General features: G+C 35.0%; 3 protein-coding genes across 8 annotated transcripts; 1 reads left to right on the top strand and 2 right to left on the bottom strand.

Annotated features, from left to right (window-relative positions):
• Positions 1-7: 7 nt before the first annotated feature.
• LOC139086862 (calpain-A-like) lies at positions 8-3,887 on the bottom strand. Its single transcript, XM_070635481.1, has 7 exons — positions 3,661-3,887; positions 2,881-3,248; positions 2,335-2,782; positions 1,422-2,274; positions 1,143-1,358; positions 815-942; positions 8-570 (listed from the first exon to the last, which is right to left on the bottom strand). Exons 1-7 carry the CDS (start codon positions 3,703-3,705, stop codon positions 289-291), a joined length of 2,340 nt encoding a protein of 779 aa, XP_070491582.1. The 5' UTR covers positions 3,706-3,887; the 3' UTR covers positions 8-288.
• Positions 3,888-4,415: 528 nt separating this feature from the next.
• Positions 4,416-6,618, top strand: Vps52 (vacuolar protein sorting 52). The gene is made up of 2 exons (XM_070635438.1): positions 4,416-4,841; positions 4,905-6,618. The coding sequence occupies exons 1-2, from the start codon at positions 4,513-4,515 to the stop codon at positions 6,559-6,561; spliced, it is 1,986 nt and encodes a 661-aa protein (XP_070491539.1). The 5' UTR covers positions 4,416-4,512; the 3' UTR covers positions 6,562-6,618.
• A 507-nt stretch (positions 6,619-7,125) lies between these two features.
• On the bottom strand, positions 7,126-16,700 carry CalpA (calpain A). 6 transcript variants are annotated; one of them, XM_070635508.1, is made up of 10 exons: positions 15,269-15,418; positions 14,664-14,755; positions 14,410-14,580; positions 12,361-12,725; positions 11,832-12,279; positions 11,053-11,766; positions 10,832-10,973; positions 9,265-9,492; positions 8,896-9,023; positions 7,126-8,465 (listed from the first exon to the last, which is right to left on the bottom strand). In XM_070635508.1, the coding sequence occupies exons 2-10, from the start codon at positions 14,676-14,678 to the stop codon at positions 8,184-8,186; spliced, it is 2,493 nt and encodes an 830-aa protein (XP_070491609.1). In that variant the 5' UTR covers positions 14,679-14,755; positions 15,269-15,418; the 3' UTR covers positions 7,126-8,183. The 6 variants fall into 6 exon arrangements, with proteins under 6 accessions (XP_070491609.1, XP_070491610.1, XP_070491606.1 ...); XM_070635509.1 differs by having other exon boundaries at positions 15,296-15,394; XM_070635505.1 differs by lacking the exons at positions 14,410-14,580; positions 14,664-14,755; positions 15,269-15,418 and adding exons at positions 15,889-16,097; positions 16,328-16,700.
• Positions 16,701-17,093: the final 393 nt, after the last annotated feature.

A 17,093-nucleotide genomic window follows, 5' to 3' on the forward strand; every position in this document is an offset into this window, starting at 1 on the left:
GGTAGGTTCCGTTTATTTTAACATTTTGAAGGCTTTAAAACCATATATCGTGTGCGGTTTTGGTCAAGGGTTGTCATCAAGGTGTGCCATGACGCAAAAGAGATTTGGACTACACAGCTTTAGATCAGTGGTGGGCAACCTCGACTGAAACCTCACACGACATACAGTTAATGATATTTCCAACAACTGGCAGCTGCCTTCTGTGCCGCAGCACACAAATTGCCAAACACTGTCTTAAATGCTTACAAGACATCTCTCTTCCAAATTAGTCGATATTGTCCTAAAATTCTATGAATACAAAGCTCTAGCAACCCATTCATCCATCGTAAATGTTGCTACATTCGTCTTTAAATAATCTTTTTCCTTAAATCTCTCAATCATTGTCTTAACTTTCACAGCACAAAGGATGAAGTCGTCAATGGACATTGTGTTATCTGGTGATCCATAACGATAAATGAGAGAGCTTAAAACTTGGCAGTTTAATTTATAACCAGCTGAATTTAGAGCATCACGTAGTTCGTATGTACTTAGTTTGTTGTTGCGGTCTCTGTCGTAGAGCTTGAACACAGCCTAGAGGGATTGGAAAGTGAAATTTGGAAATTAATGATGATTCTTGTGGATGTCTGTTCAAATCTGGTAGGCAACTAACTCCAAGATTAGGTCAGTTCCCTTTTTTAGGATCATCTTATTTAATGTAACTAAAGCTCGAAGTCGTCTTTGATTTTGTATGGCAAAGTCTACTCGGATCCATCCAAAATCCAAGTCAACTTCCAGCTCTGGATCTAGCAAACTTAAGAAATAACAACCAACTTACCCTCCATTTCGCAATCTCACACATCAATGTCTTAAATTCCTCTAATCCTAATTTACCAGATCTATTGACATCCATCATAGCAACCATTGAACGACACATGTCCTTTGAAAATTCTTGATTTTCTGATTCTAAATCGATGGAAAGAATTTTGATTACAATCAACGCTGAATTATAGATAACAAAATACTATGGAAGTGAATGCATGGTTTTAAAAATAAATTAATACAGACATTATGTTATCTTTGCCTGATTACACTCTGGTTAGTCATTTATCAAACATAAACAAAGATTACTTAGCTTAAAATATCAAATCATAATATTTACTTACCATTAGCAATAAGTGCAGCACTTGCATAAGCATCAGATTTACTTTTGGATGTAGTACGCATGTATGAATCAGTTGATGATGATTTCCTGCCGAAACAACAAGTTGATCCGGATTTCTTAGTCGACTTCTTTTTAGACTTTGAAGGAATTGAGTTGGATGTAAAGCTCAAATCATTATTGTTAGTAAATGTTAGTTCTGTTGCTTCATTCAGGAGTTCTAAGAGATACAATGAGTAATTGTTAGTTCCAATAGCTTCAACAGCATCAATACATTACTAACCTTTCCTCAAACTATGATCCATCATTTGCTTTAGATCCATCCAATCAATTTCATTCTTAGATCCAGCTATATTAGCAAACAGTTTCTCAATCGTTAATCTTTGTGGACTTTCAGAATTGACATCCAGTAAATGACTTTTAACTCTTGAGTCTATATCACCTAACCTCACTTTTTCGTCATTTTCCTCAAAGACATTTTTGCCTTCAGAAAAGACACGAATTAGAAATTCTCCAGCTAGGTTAGGTTCAAATGTTGATGGAACTATCAAGTAATGTCCAGGATATAATTCAAAACGTCCAAAAACTGATCGAATATTTACAAATTCTTGCGTTCCTGCTACAGCTCGATTCTTTTTGAAAAACTCCTTTTTCAGTGGTTTTTGGACTAAGTCAGCTTTGCTTATTCTATAAACTTCAAAGCCAATCTGCATAAAATCAAGTCCTTGACTTCTCTTCATCCTTCGGTACTTTTGCATCAATGAAATAATAACTGTGCATTTATCATCATCATCAGATTTGTCCAATTTCATTACATATTGTGGATTAAGATGGAATGTATCCATGCTGTTTGAACATCCACCGGCTGTAATTTTAGGTATCCATTCACCTTCAAAGACATTAATATTCCAATGCTTATTCACAGTATGAGATTCATTGTGATCATCCTCAAAGGAATCAGGTGACAAATTGCAAATGTAAAGGTTGTCAAAGTATTGAAGGAAGTCAGCATATGACATCCAAAATTCACCATCATGCTCGAATGTTAGCCCGATTTGTTTCTTTGCATGGTCGGGGATATAGCGCCATTGGGGCGATCGATCACTCCACTGGCCGTTCCATTCGATGTGGTTGCCCTGGATGGATATTAGGTTAAGTTAAGTCTGATGCAGTTTTAGGTCTAATTAGCAACTTACCCAAGGATTTCTCAATCTTAGCAATGGAATCTTTCCTTTAGTATTTGGAGTCACTATGTCGACATATTGGACTTTAGTTATAGAATAGACATGACCTCGTACCAATCCTTCAGGAGTTTGTTCCTCCCTAACACGATTAGTATTATTGATTGAACAAGCCATCATCGAATCCCTTTGGACTCGCCTCTGAAGAATACAGTACAGATTTGAGGGTGCTTTCTTCAAGTCATATCTTTCAGTGAGACCGCCTGTAAAGTCTTCTAATGCGTCATTCGTTAGTCCATTTTTTAGTGCCTCGTAGCTGCCATGGAGTTTCGCGTAAGCTTTCTCAAGTAATGCTGACCAGAATTCATTTTGTTTTGGTGAATGCATGAACACTAACTTGCCATTTAGGGTCGGTAGACGATCATCGATGACTACATCAATCCATTTGCCGAACCTCCAAAAACTGTAATTTGTTAGAATCATTTATGACTGTAGATTAGAATTGCTATGTTCATTTGTGATTCACAGTAACTGATAAGAAGGCATAACAAAGTTACTTACCAGAAATGAAATATACCGCAATAATCCTTGACAAAGCTGTTGTCATGATGCACAACTCTCGAGAATAATTTTGGATTTAATGTTAAATTGGCAGCTGCAGCTAGAAACCAACAGTTACCGAGTTCGCCTTGTCGTGCATCAAACCTTGAAAATCCATCTACAAAGAATTTTGGATTGTTGGACATTTCGGACGGTCTGAGCCATTTATAACTTTTGATTACAGGTTGCCTGGTGTAGAATAAGCTTTTGTCTGTTGCTGGGAACTCAGGGTCTTCAAATAGTTTTCCTGACTTGATGTACTGTTGGTGTAAAGCATAGAAGTCTTGGACTTTTATTTGCCTGTGTAGTTCTGATCCACGTTCGCCAAGCTGTAAGGAATTTAGTTAGTATACAGTCAAATTCACTAGTTCGATAGGCATAGGAGTAAGTCATGCAGACGGCTCTTTGTCTTGGACGTAAGAGAAGAATGAAGCCTAGTTTTTAAGCTGATCTACTGCGCCCTGGTCATTTTATTGCGAATTTCATCGAGTCGAAAATGCACAAATCGGTTAATCGATCAAAAATCCGGCTCCAGCACAGCATGACTTTGACTAGGTGCCGATTTAGTTACTAATATCATGTCAAAGTCACGTTAACCTAATATCGGATCTTGGATCAACTAACAGACTTGTGCTATTCAGGAAAGGAAGTTGATAATGTATACTTCTCACTATCTATCAAGGTGCTTCAGTACCAAATGTCCATTTTCCGTTGACCAGACAAACATCCCAAACTACCTACCAAATATATCGGCTGTCCATCGAATGTATATCTTCGATTAATCATCTTTTACTTAAAACACTTTTTTACTTCTGAAAAGTAGAATGTAGACTGAGTCAAAATAGAATTAAAATCCCTTTCTTGATATCAGCTTAAGTTGTGACTTATATGATAAAATAAATGAGAGACTTTGAGTCCATAACGCATTTCTCTCGCATTTTAAACTCTTTTTTGAGACGGTAATGTAGATAACATGCAGTTTTCATTAATGTGCGAAATTGGGGGAAAAATATACAGCCTTGACTTATTGACTTAAATCGCTCGCTTAAACGCTAAAACTGAAAAGTAATGCAATTGATTGTATTGATAGCAATAAAGGAGATAAGCAACGAGTATTATTTATGGCACAGTAAAATATTTTAAGCAATTTTGACAAAAATGACGCTTTTTGATTCATTTTGATGGACTGACTAATAGTCACTGAATGAGATGCGAGATCTCAGCAACCAGACATAAAAGAGTTCTCGGTTTTGACGCATTTGCTCATAGATGCTGCCTTATCATTTGGTTTGTAATATCGAGACTCCCAGGCCGGCTTAACTCTTACTTGTTACTTACTTACCATATTCGGTCTGAATCCGGCAACATGCAGAGTCACTATGGGCTGATACCATTTTTTGTATCGATGTCAATTTATTTAACCGACTTTTTAAATTCAAATTTTGAACTTTTTCATTGGCCATTCAGACAAAAAGTAACTTTCGGAAAAGAAAATCAAAACAAGCTAAGAAAAAGTTTCTTTTGCAAAATAAAAATAAAAGAAAGTCATTTAATTTATTTAAACCATAAAATCTTAATCATCATAGATGAAAAATGGCTCAAGTAGCTAAGGATGGTATTCGTGAGCAACTCGGATATGATGAGTCATTGAACGAAGTCCTACAATCTGGAAAAGATTTGAGAGAATATTCTAAAGAAATTGAAAAAGAATTAAAAATAATCTCAAATAAGTCAATTCATGGATATATTCAGCAAGCAGAGAACATTTCGAAGCTGCATAATCAAATTGGAACTTGCGATAATATTTTACAAAATATGGAAGATATGCTGACAAATTTTCAGCAAGTTTTGAATAATATATCATCAGAAATTACAATTTTGCAGAAGAAGAGTGTAAATATGTCTCAGCAATTGACTAATAGGTAAGTTTATGCTTAATTCAATCTAAATTCCTTCATCCTATCAATTTTGCTTCATATTTTCAGATGTATTGTTAAAAACCAACTTTACCAATTTATTGAGGATATGGCAATTCCAGAAGAAATGATTAAATGTATTATGGAGAATTCAGTCACCGATAAGGACTTCCTTAAGCATCTAAATGAACTGAATCATAAATTAAGTATGGTAAAGGAGCTGAATTTCAAAGAATCAAAGTCAGCTGAAGATGTTGAGATGGTGCTGGAGAAATTAAAGATCAAAGCCATGTCTAAGCTAAGAGGATATTTATTGGAACAGATATATAAGCTCAGAATTCCCATGACAAATTATCAAGTACATCAAAATGCTATGCTTAAATACAAGTTTTTCTTTGAGTTCATCCTGTTAAATGAGCGACATGTTGCTGAGGAAATTTGCTGTGAATATGTGGATACGATGTCCAAAATTTATTATAGTTATTTTAAAAGTTATTCCACTCGACTGAATGCATTAAAGTTTGAAGAAGCTGTCACAAAAGATGATTTAATGGGAATTGAGGACACGGCAAGTAAGAGTAGCCTATTTGCCAAAACTGCATCTCTGAAGCAAAAGAGTACTGTTTTTACAATTGGAAATAGAGGTGATATTTTAACATCGGAACTAGAAGCTCCTATAATCATTCCACATGCACAACAAAAGACAAGATATCCATTTGAGGCACTATTTCGATCTGAACAATATGCTCTTGTTGATAATGCTTGTCGCGAGTATTTATTTGTTACTGAATTCTATCTTGTTAGAGGTAATCAGGCACAGGAACTGTTTAACCAAATAATGGGAAAAACAATGTCCTTAATGATGAAGAATCTCGAGACTTACATCGTCGACTGCTATGACACAATCTCACTATTCCTTTGTATCCAGCTAATCCTGAGATATCAAATTATGTGTCACAAACGTTGTACAGCTGTTCTTGATAAATACTGGGAAACATTGCAATCTGCATTATGGCCACGATTTGAATATCTATTCCGTTTAAACATTCAAAGTATCAGAGATTGTGATCCAACGAAATTTGGTGTAAAGGAAATAGGTCCACATTACATTACACGACGATATGGAGAATTTTCGGCTGCAATTGTTGGAATTACTGAGAATTTTCCAAATGAAACTGTATCTCGATTATTATTGGAACTTCAGAATGAAGTTGAATGCTTTATGTTGAGAATGGCTGCAATATTTCCACAAAGAAAGGAACAGTTGATTTATCTTATTAATAATTATGACTTGATACTGGGAATACTGCAAGAAAGAACAAGAGATAACACAAAAGAAGCTGAAGCATTCCGTGAGCAATTGTCAGCAAGAAGCAATGAGTATGTTGAAGAGATCTTAAGTCCACATATCGGTGGAATCATCCAATTTGTTAAGGAATGTGAAAAAGAGAACTCCGATGATTTGAAAAGACACGACCGGCGAGCATTAGGACTTGTTCAAAACTTTAGTTCCAATTGGAAAAAGGCTATTGAAGACTTAAATCGTGAAGTGCTGTTATCATTCCCATCTCTAGTTACTGGTCAATCTCTATTACAACTTGCTTTAGCACAGATTGTTCATTATTATAATCGATTCCATAAGCTACTCTCGCCATCAGTTCGTGCTGAACTTGTAAATGTTCACTTGATTATGGTGGAAATTAAGAAGTATAAGAGTAACTACTAGATATATATATTATTTATTGTTTATGCTTGATATGCAAATTTATTGAATAAAAAATTAGAAATTTTAGATAAATTATAAAAAAATGGAGTTTAATTCATAAAACAGTATAAAAGAAAATTCGCTACTTGACTGGTTGACAAGGTCGACTAATTGGAATTGTCGCTGACTAACTGGGTCGAAAAGCTAAGAGGGCCAATAACATTGACGCGAGAGCTAAGCAATTAGGCATCAAAGAGTGCTTCGATTTTAAGCATTCGCTCCGTGCTATTTGTTATTAGCTTATAAACATGACTAATAATTGGTCTAGCAATTTACTTTTCGCAGAGTTCATTGCTAAACTGAATTCGGCACAGTTTGGGAAGAACCGATTGAAATTTGTATCAAATGCTATACTTCACAAATGTTGGCAGAAATAAACTCTATGCAAACTTTAATCGGTTTTTAGCATATCTGTTTCAAATCGACTTCGATCTTTGATCTTTCGACCATTACTTTTCAAATATATAAATTTAACCTGCTAAAAAATTTGAATTTCAGAAAACCGTTGGTAAATAAAAGACATCCTTTTTATATTTGTTAAACTTTATTTAGATGTTAAAGACAATAACTTTGTTTTATAATAAAAGATAAATAAGACTTTGAAGAAATTTATTGAAACGATTATGTTTCATGATAACAAGTATATGAGTTCATTTAAATAGCTCTTCTGACTTATGATTGATTAAAATTTTTATCAATATGTAAACATAGGCACAATTTTGTCGATTTCACAAAAATAATTGCAATTCTATTCTTTCTCTGTCTTTTTGTAAAATTTCTAAGCTAAAATTTTCCATCTTGTGCGAACTTTTCCTTGAAGCTTTTTTCCACATAAAAAAATATTTCGAGAATAAAGTTTGATTAAAACTAATAAAAAAAGGAAGACAACCATAACTTTTAAGATAATTTGATCAGTTTTTTTAGTATATCCAAAAATAAATAGAAAGTGGAGTTAAATCAATTTTGTTTTGTTATGGATTAAAGCAGAAATGGAAGTGAATTTCAAGGGATGGTTATTGATGGACATTAAGGATTCGATTTTGAAAATTTTGGTAAATTTTGAAGTAACTGACTTAAAGAAAGATTAAGCATGAATCCAAGAGTTGATTCTTTATTAACAGATCTTAGTTTAATTGATTGGAGTTGTAGCTTAATACTTTTACTAGGTGATATATAATATAAGAATTAAGAATCAACTTTGAAGATTGCCATTAAAGTCAATGGCAATTGTTAGCTGTTTATCAGATCTTAAGACATATTCATGGTTTAGCGTTATAAACGTGGCAATGCTAATTATGGCTTGACCATTGAGAGTTCCCAAACTGAGTTTCGAACCCATGATCCCTAGATATGAACAATAATTAAATACCAAAGAACGAAGCCACTACGCCACCAAGTCACTCCGACTCACTTAAAAATTACTATATTCCTAATAACCATCCAACTCCCATCCCTTGAAATTCCCCCTCACATTCAAAAAAACAATAATAATTTACAGTCTGACTGCAAATATAACTAAATCTATAATTAATGAAAAAAATGCAATTTCAACATTTAATAAGCTTGGAATACATAATACAAGTTTATGAATAAAGTGATCGTGTGATCCATTCGTCCATCGTGAATGTCGCTTGATTTGTATTATTAAAATCTTTCTCCTTAAAGTGCTCAATCATTGTCTTAACTTTAACAGCACACATGATAAAGTCATCAAATGATATTGTCTTGTCAGCTGCACCATAACGATAAACCAGTGAATTAAGAATATGATTATTCAAGTGATAACCGGCTGATCCTAAAGCTTCACGCAATTCATAACCGTTGAGTTTGTTGGTGTGATCTCTGTCGTATAGTTTGAAGACGGTCTGGATTTTTGGAAGTGAAATTTGTGATTAGAATTGGATTTTATGGGATATTGACTGCTTGTTTAAGGCTTGAAGGCTCTAATGACTATGAGCATCAAGATATAGACTTAATTGGATCATGTACGGATTTCTGGAAGCATAATCAAATCCGGAGCTTATCAAGAATCTGAAGATGACAACTCATCCGAAATCCATAAGCATATCCAATCTATTCTCAATTCCGAGCAACACAACGTGTTCACTAGAGCACCGCTACGACGTCGCATTAACATTAGGACGCAAAGTTGCCCTGACGACACCTTGACGGCTAATTTCGCCATTATTACGGCAAAGTATGCGACACACCAGATTTTGCTACACGAGATCAATTTCTTATTTCCTTCAAAGCCTTAAACCAACTTAATATCCTCCAAAATTGCACATAATTTACCTTCCATTTCACAATATCATTCAATAATGTCTTAAATTCCTCCAATCCAAGCTTGCCTGAATGATCAACATCTAACATAGCAACCATTGATCGGCAAATATCCTTTGAGAAGCCTTGACTCTCGGACACTATATGATTAAGAGAAAAATAGAACAGAAGCAAAATTGAAAAGCAGACATTAGAGGATGAACCGGACAGATGATATAAAGAATAAGTTAGCATGGAAAAGAAATCTCTCAAACACAAAAGCGAAATAAACGCACGAAAGCGGTGAAAGAATAAAGCGTCTCATATCGATACAACCAACAATTTTTCTGTATCTGGATCTGGACGGCATATCCAGAATGCTTGCATCCTGCAAATGCTCACCATTTTGAATGGGTGTCATAAGAGGCTGTGCGGCAGCATTATTGTTCATATTATCGTTTGGTGGTGGACCAAACATTTCGGCGAGTGGCGTATCCTTGCATAATGAGCCACATATTAATGCCAATAAATTGCCGCCGCCCTCTTCTTGTTGTTGCTGTTGACCATTTGTCGCCGCATACGATTGATAGCCATTCTGCACTTGGGCCGCATCCGTGTGTTTCACTAATTCTAAAATGATATTATGACATGTGTTTCTCGTTTTTTTTTTTTGGATATCTTTTAAGCATACTGAATGGTAATTTCGGGATTTATAAAATTTCATTTTGAATAAATTTACATAATTTTCATTGTGATTAATTGGCAAAAAAGGTTCTTTTTTGATTATGGCTAATGAGAGAATCCGATCGATACACTTTCAGACCCCAACAGCACAATGAAGGTTCTAAGTCACCTCTTCATCGCCGTGTTGACAAAAAGGCATGAGTACTACCGTAAAACTATGTGACGAATGCTTTTTTTTCATGTTACCGAGCAGCACAGTGGAGCCTCTATGACACCAATATGACGGCTTGTTGATGAAAAGACATGAGGGTGTCCTAAAGGGTACCTAACGGCTTATGTCGTGCTGTCTCGAGCAGCATAGTGTAGCATCTAAGACACCGCTACATCGCCGTGTTGACGAGAAGACACGAGGGTACCCTAAAAGCTGCGTGACGACAGATTTTGTGCTGTTACCGAGCAACTAAGACACCGCTACATCGCCGTGTTGACGAGAAGATATAAGGGTGTCTTGAAGGCTATTTGACGGCTGATATTGTGCTGTTCGGGAGATGTAGTCTATAGTAGCTAAAATAGGCTTTCTACAGTAATTCTTGTTAATGCAGAATTCAGAGACATGATACAAAGCGGTCTAAAGTACTGGAATTGGTCATTCCATTCTTGATATCCTGAAAGCAGAACTCGAAGCAGGGATTGAAGTTAACCTGGATTTTGTTTGGAAAAATCGACTCAATTTCATATATTAGTTGATCTGAATGAAAGCCTAGCCTACTATGCGGCAATTAAATAGACAGTATACTTGAAATCAAGTAGCTATCCAAAATCATCAAGTGGGATTTCAAAAATCAACAAATGGATATCAATAATACCCAAATGACACTCAAATTAGCCAAGTGATCCTCAAGTACACATCATCCATATGACAACCACATTGACACCCCTTGAAAGTGCACCGACCGGTTGCCTCGATTAACTAAGCTTGTAATTTAGATTATCATGTATAATAATAATTGTGTGAGTGTATAAATGGTTAACATAAAGCATAGAATAAATGATTACAAAGCGATTTACATCTAAGTTAACACACACACGGACACGGATAGTATCACAAAATCGACTCTCGATGACTTTAATTACCATTAATTAAACTATTATTTTTAGATTACTTGATATATAAAATAAAATATTATGTATAAAAATTATCATTAAAAGTAGGTAGGTGGAAGTGATTGTGTGATTAGGAAAGTAATGGAGAACTTTACATCTAATCTATGTCCCTTTAACTTACCATCACGCATGGAGTGATCTAATATTCGCTTTAATTCCATCCAACCGACTTCCTGATCCGGACCAGCAATATCCATGAACAATTGTTCAATGGCTGATCGTTCAGGTGTTGGATCGCGAATATTTGGTAGATCACCCGCAATCTGTAAGTATATAATGAAAAATATCAAGCAATTAGTCATGATCTATAAATAGCAAATAAGTAAGTATGAAATTCCTTACCCTTGAATCAACATCTCCCATTCCAACTGCCTCGTCATTTTCCTCAAACGTATTTTTGCTCTCAGAAAAGACACGAATTAAAAATTCACCTTCTTCATTTGGCTCAAATGTGGATGGAACTATCAAATAATTTCCTGGTGGAAGCTTAAAACGGCAACTAACTTCACGGAGATTAATAAAGGCTGGCGATCTTGCCACAGATGCATTATACTTGAAGAAATTCATTTTCAATGGCTTTTGTGCCAAGTCACGTTCAGTGACACGATAAATTGCAAATCCAACAGTCAGACAATCAAGTCCAACGTTTCTCCTGCTTCGACGATTCTTCTGCATCAATGCCACAAGAACTGTACACTTTCCATCATCATCATCCTCATCTGGATCTTCCAATGTCATGACATACTGTGGATTACGATGGAAGCTTTCAAGATAATTTCTGCAACCACCAGCTGATATGCCTGCTGCCCATTCACCTTCAAATACATTCATATTCCATTTCTTCTTTAATCCTGATTCCTGTTCTTCTGTTAATGAGTCAGGCGACAAGTTACAGATTTCCATACGATCAAAATACTTCAGGAAATCTCTGTAGGACATCCAAAATTCACCATCATGATCAAATGTCAATCCAATTTCTTCTTTTGCATGATCTGGAATATAGCGCCATTCAGCTGACTTATCACTCCATGCGCCATTCCATTCTACATCATTACCCTAAAATGGCAAAGAAGTTATGGTTATAGAGCTATTAAGCATCACTTAAGTCATTCAGCACTTACCCATGGATTTCTCAAACGTAATAATGGAATTTTGCCTGTCGTATTTGGTGTGACTATATCAACAAGTTGTGCTTTTGTAATTGAATATGCATGACCACGAACTAAGCCTTGCGGTGTTTCAGCCTCATTAACATTTGGATCAGGCTCAATTGAACATCCCATCATTGAATTCCTTTCAAATCCTTTTTCGATGATATTAAAGAGATTTGATGGCGCTTCCTTAAGTTCATACATTTCAGTGACACCACCAGTGAAATCTTCAAGTGCCTCACATGTAGTACCACCCTTCAATGCTTCATAACTGCCATGTAATTTTGCATATGCTTTTTCGAGTAGCGCTGACCAAAATTCATTGTTTTCAGCTGAGTGCATGTATACAAGTTGTCCACGATATGTTGGCAAACGATCGTCAATAACAACATCTACCCATTTGCCATACTGCCAAAATCTATAATGATGTACCAAAAAAAGAGAATATTTGATTATGTCATAAAGAATTGAATGTCCATGGACTATAATTTACACATACCGAAAATGAAAAATACCGGCGTAATTCTCTTCAAAGCTATTGTCATCGCACACAACTCTAAAGAATAATTTTTGATCTTGTGTTAAATTTGCAGCTGCTGCGAGTAACCAACAGTCACCAAGTTCACCCTGTTGGACATCAAATCTTGAATATCCTTCGACGAAAAATTGTGGATCGTCGACAATTTCCATTGGCCGAAGCCATTCATAACGTCTATCAGCACGACGTGAGAAGAACAAGGATTTATCTGATGCTGGAAATTCTGGATCTTCAAATAATGATCCAGAATCGAGACATTGTTGTCTAAGACTGTAAAAATCTTGAACATCTTTCTGTCCACGAAGTCCAGATGCTCGTTCACCAACCTAAAAATGGAAGCAATTTTATTAAAAATCAATTAAAATTTATTAATTAAGATCAATTCACGAGATATATGGGATGACCATCAAATGTAAATCGTCGAGTAATTGGCATCTTTGCCCACGCAATATGATGCTTTCAACAAGTGGAACCGAACTAAACTAAATTTCGACTACAAAAAAAAAGTCCTTCCATGATTATTTGACAGCAAAAAGAACTTGATTAACATAACTAAATTACAAAAAGGACAGTAACTTTACATATTACTTAATGTGTCGTTCTCATGACATTTTCATATGGCGACGAGCTTTTACTGCTTAACAGGGTTGATGTATGTGTTGTGATTGTGATTTGGGACTATTTGGGTTAATTACAATTGAAGGTTTACTATAAGTTTGGATATTTGAGTCTAGGAAGAAGTGGAGCACTAAATGGCAAGTCCATAGTGTGTTCGGAAATGGACTTTAAGTGATTCGAACTTTGGCATTAGAATGGTATGAAATTCCCAAAATCTAGCTACATCTCCAAAATATACTACTTAATGACTAAGCACAGTAGGCGAGTTTTGTGTCTAGTTCTAAGCCGAACTCGAAAACGACTGAAATATTCAATGAAAACGTCGACTTGAATCGAGTCAGCATCGAACTTTGGTTCTAGGAATGACATATCACACCATGACATCATTAGTCGTACTGAGAACAAGACGTACAGCTAGTCCGATAGAAACCTGTCCTGACTCGACCTCTGACAAGCACAAAATAAGAACCATACACGAGATTATGAAAATGAATACAAGCTACTTGAAAGAATCAATGTTTTCTACCATAAAAGCTTAATCCGAAAGGCATGCAACCTAGAAAAAGTTAAAAATAGTGTCCCTAACTTAATGTCACTCTAGTCTAGACTCTGATGTATGTTTTGTCATTTTACTTGGCGTCTGCCTTTAAAACAACACCACTTCCTTCCCGTTTGTAACTAAACAACAGCTGAAGATCATTAATCATTCTAAATCAGCCAAAATAATCTAGTCATCAACCCTGACTTTAATTTATTAAATTTACTAGAGCTATTCCACGTCCTTTAAATCATGTGTTGAAAAAGGATATTTTGTACTGAATACTATGCTGCATTCCATAGCGTCTCAGCGGGTAATACACAGTTTACAACTTTAAAGCAATAAAGTTCGTCGACAAAAGTCTGAGCCAAGTAGGTTAGTTGTGATTCTCTCTTCATTATTGATCAAATTATTATACAGTGCAGAATCATGAATGAACTTCTCGAGTACGCGAATCAAAAAGTGATAATTGAAGTTGTTTCTTCTAATCGAAAATACACAGTCAGTGCTCATAAATGTTGCTATGTTTATTGGATCATTGCCAAATGCCGCTCCCAAATAAAAGAAAAAAAATTTTGTAATTATAAATTATTTCTGGACTTGAATAAATCAAATCCTCAAGAGAGTGAGCATGATGTTGATAAGAGATATATAGACACGCCTGGCGTGGCCAAATGTGTAATTTGTGGTGGATCCAAATTAATGATTTACATGTAAATTACAGTAAATAAAAATTAACACTTCGCATAAATAGACATTGAGGTATTATGTCCGGCAACGAATATCTCAAGGTCATATAGTTACAAAAATGAAACATAAAGGTTCAGTTATAGTTCAGACAGCGACAAACTCACAATTTTCATATTCGAGATGGACGGCAAAACACGTTTTGACGGTGCTTCTTTCTTGATGAACATTTCGTTGATTGCCTGTCCAATGTACTCCTTGGCGGCACCCATGACGACCTCGCCAGCTTGATTAAGCAGATCCTTACCGATCGAGTCAATGTTGGACTTTAGAAAGTTCTAAAACATTCCGGGTAAATTTAATATTAATGCACTTCACCTCACTGACATTTCAATTTTGTTGTTGTTGTAGATTTCCTCACCTGTAGCTGATCCATTGCTTAATTCTTATATGCAAATATCTTTAACGATGAGATTCAAGTTTTCTGGACAATATTCGATTTTTTTGAAAGACCTGAGGAATTTCGTATGTATTTTAATTAGCAATGATTCTCACAAGCAATAATGTGATCACGACACAACAAATCAATTTAATATCATCAATGTAAACACACAAACACACACAAATACACAAATATGTGACTGACAAGTGATATGCATCATTCCATTTCAATGTCACATATTTTTCATAATAAATTCGCACTAATGAGCTATGAATTATAAATTCATATTCTATGAGATGCTTGATGACTAAATCATACAACCTGCTACGTAATCATAGCAAGCTATATAATGAAAAATTAAGTTTTAGCAATGAAATATGTTCGATTATTGAATGTGAGAATCAAAAAAAAAGTTTAAAGGAAGATCAATCCACACACGGCACCAGAAAAACAACAACAGCACACAAATCTACATTAAAATTAGACACTCGATGATGTCATCAAAAATATAAAAAAAAATTGTAACTTTTCACGATGAAAATTTCAATTTACAAGAAATTTTGCAGATCTAGGCGTGAACTTACTATTATTGTACAACTTTACAGTCTTACCAAACGTTTAATATAATTATAAATATACACAAATCACGATAAAATGTCACACTACGCAGCAATTAAGAGATTCTAATTTATAAACATCGCATTCTGCTTGTTTTCGGCAGAAAATCGATGAGTAAAGTGAAGAAATCTTAAAAAAAAATATTTTTTTCCTTACAACAAACACCAAGTTGTGACTACAACTTGAGAGAGTAAGCGCTCAGAGATTGAAAATGATCTCGAATTTTGCGGCAAATAATTCCATACAATTCTTAGTGCGCGCCTATGCACAAGTTGTGTATGTGTTAGTGAAATGAGAGAGAATTTTTATGCTCAGAATGCTATGGAATTAGCAATTTTTACGTCTGTATTGGTGCTTACAATGATGAGAATTTCCCAAATATATTCAACACATGATTCACGAAAACAATGGGGAATAACAAAAGTTATGTTGAGGATTTAACATTGCAGAGCTTTTATGGATTATTGTGAAATAGCTAGTTTGCAGTTACCACTTGGAACATGAAATGTCATACCATATACGGGCAATATCGACGCATTAAATGACCTTGAGTAATATTTATAGTAAAAGAAAGTTATGAACTTACCCAGGAAACAATATAATGTGCAAAAGACATTGCTCCAGCTTGTTTAGCTTGAAATGTATTTTCTTCGACACCTGGATCACTGTTATCATCATCTTGTGTATGATATGATGGCTGAGAATATGGCTGTGGCATTGGCATTACAGGATTTGGAGGAGCTTGACCTCCTAAGTTCCATCCGAAGTTTGATGAGCCAGAAGGATAATTTGGATCTAAAATTGAGAATGGAAGTGATTAGAATGTGTCTTTTGGGGATGTTTGCTTGTTGTGGATTAGTTTTTGGGGTCAAGGGTCATTGTCTTCTTTGAGTTTGAAGATGTATGTCAACAGAACTGATTTCTGAATCATTTAAGACAATGAACAATTTGAGAGGATAAAACAGACTTCCTAGTGTTACCTAACAAGCAAACAGCCCATTGTTATTGATTATTGATTATCATACCTTCACTATATTGTTGATTATTATTGACATTCCATCCAAAACCTTGATTTTGACCGCCCGAGTTTTGGTTTTGGTTAAACGACCACATTATTTACTATTAAATTGTATTTTTGGCACGACACGAATAAGATATGACTAGATAATTTATTAAAAGACCGACGATTTTTCCCGCGATTCACGGAAAAATAAAGGAAATCGAAACCGATCGAATTTAAGAGATATTTTCACGATACACGGACGCGGTGGCGTTCAAATGGCTTTAAAATTACTCAAAAGATATTTTGAGAAGTGCAAAAAGTCTTAAAATTTAAACCAGATTGAACTTTCAGTGCAAAATAAACAAATTAACAATATCGCGAAAAACTACGTACAAAGCGACGGTAGAAAATGAACTAAAGGCTATAAGCAATACACAGATTTACTCAATTTCCTTCACTCACGTTTCTCACTTCTCTCTCTTAAACTGTCTTGTATGATAATAAAGAAATAAGATACATTGGGAGAGTGCATTGACAAAATGTTTATTGTTTTCGATTGTGTGGCACATGTGGCTTACTTTATAGCGCATTTTTCAAAGGTTTTTCATTTAAAAATATCAAATCAACGCATAAATACTTTAATTAATGAATTTTTGAGTTCAATACAATATGTAAACAAATTTTTTGCGGGTAAATTTTGAAATATGCAAAACCGTTAGGAAATTTGAATTTCAAAAAACCGTTATTGCTTATTTTTCATGGAAGTGGTCTGGGTTATACTGTATCTT

Source organism: Chironomus tepperi, unplaced genomic scaffold (assembly GCF_022539635.2).
Source record: "Chironomus tepperi strain 1889 unplaced genomic scaffold, CSIRO-AGI_Ctep_v1 contig_89, whole genome shotgun sequence".
NCBI lineage: Eukaryota > Metazoa > Arthropoda > Insecta > Diptera > Chironomidae > Chironomus > Chironomus tepperi.

What these genes read in the sequence shown, in the direction of transcription:
- LOC139086862 (XM_070635481.1), bottom strand. Translation starts at nt 3,705, where the DNA reads ATGATTAATCGAAGATATACATTCGATGGACAGCCGATATATTTG. An exon ending in TGCTGCACTTATTGCTAATG is followed by an intron (nt 943 to 1,142) that starts GTAAGTAAATAT and finishes CCATCGATTTAG; the next exon opens with AATCAGAAAATCAAGAATTT. An exon ending in GTGAGATTGCGAAATGGAGG is followed by an intron (nt 571 to 814) that starts GTAAGTTGGTTG and finishes CAATCCCTCTAG; the next exon opens with GCTGTGTTCAAGCTCTACGA.
- Vps52 (XM_070635438.1), top strand. Translation starts at nt 4,513, where the DNA reads ATGGCTCAAGTAGCTAAGGATGGTATTCGTGAGCAACTCGGATATGAT. An exon ending in TCTCAGCAATTGACTAATAG is followed by an intron (nt 4,842 to 4,904) that starts GTAAGTTTATGC and finishes TCATATTTTCAG; the next exon opens with ATGTATTGTTAAAAACCAAC.
- CalpA (XM_070635505.1), bottom strand. Translation starts at nt 16,415, where the DNA reads ATGTGGTCGTTTAACCAAAACCAAAACTCGGGCGGTCAAAATCAAGGT. An exon ending in AGATCACTCCATGCGTGATG is followed by an intron (nt 9,493 to 10,831) that starts GTAAGTTAAAGG and finishes ATATCATTTTAG; the next exon opens with AATTAGTGAAACACACGGAT. An exon ending in TATGACACCCATTCAAAATG is followed by an intron (nt 9,024 to 9,264) that starts GTGAGCATTTGC and finishes TTAATCATATAG; the next exon opens with TGTCCGAGAGTCAAGGCTTC.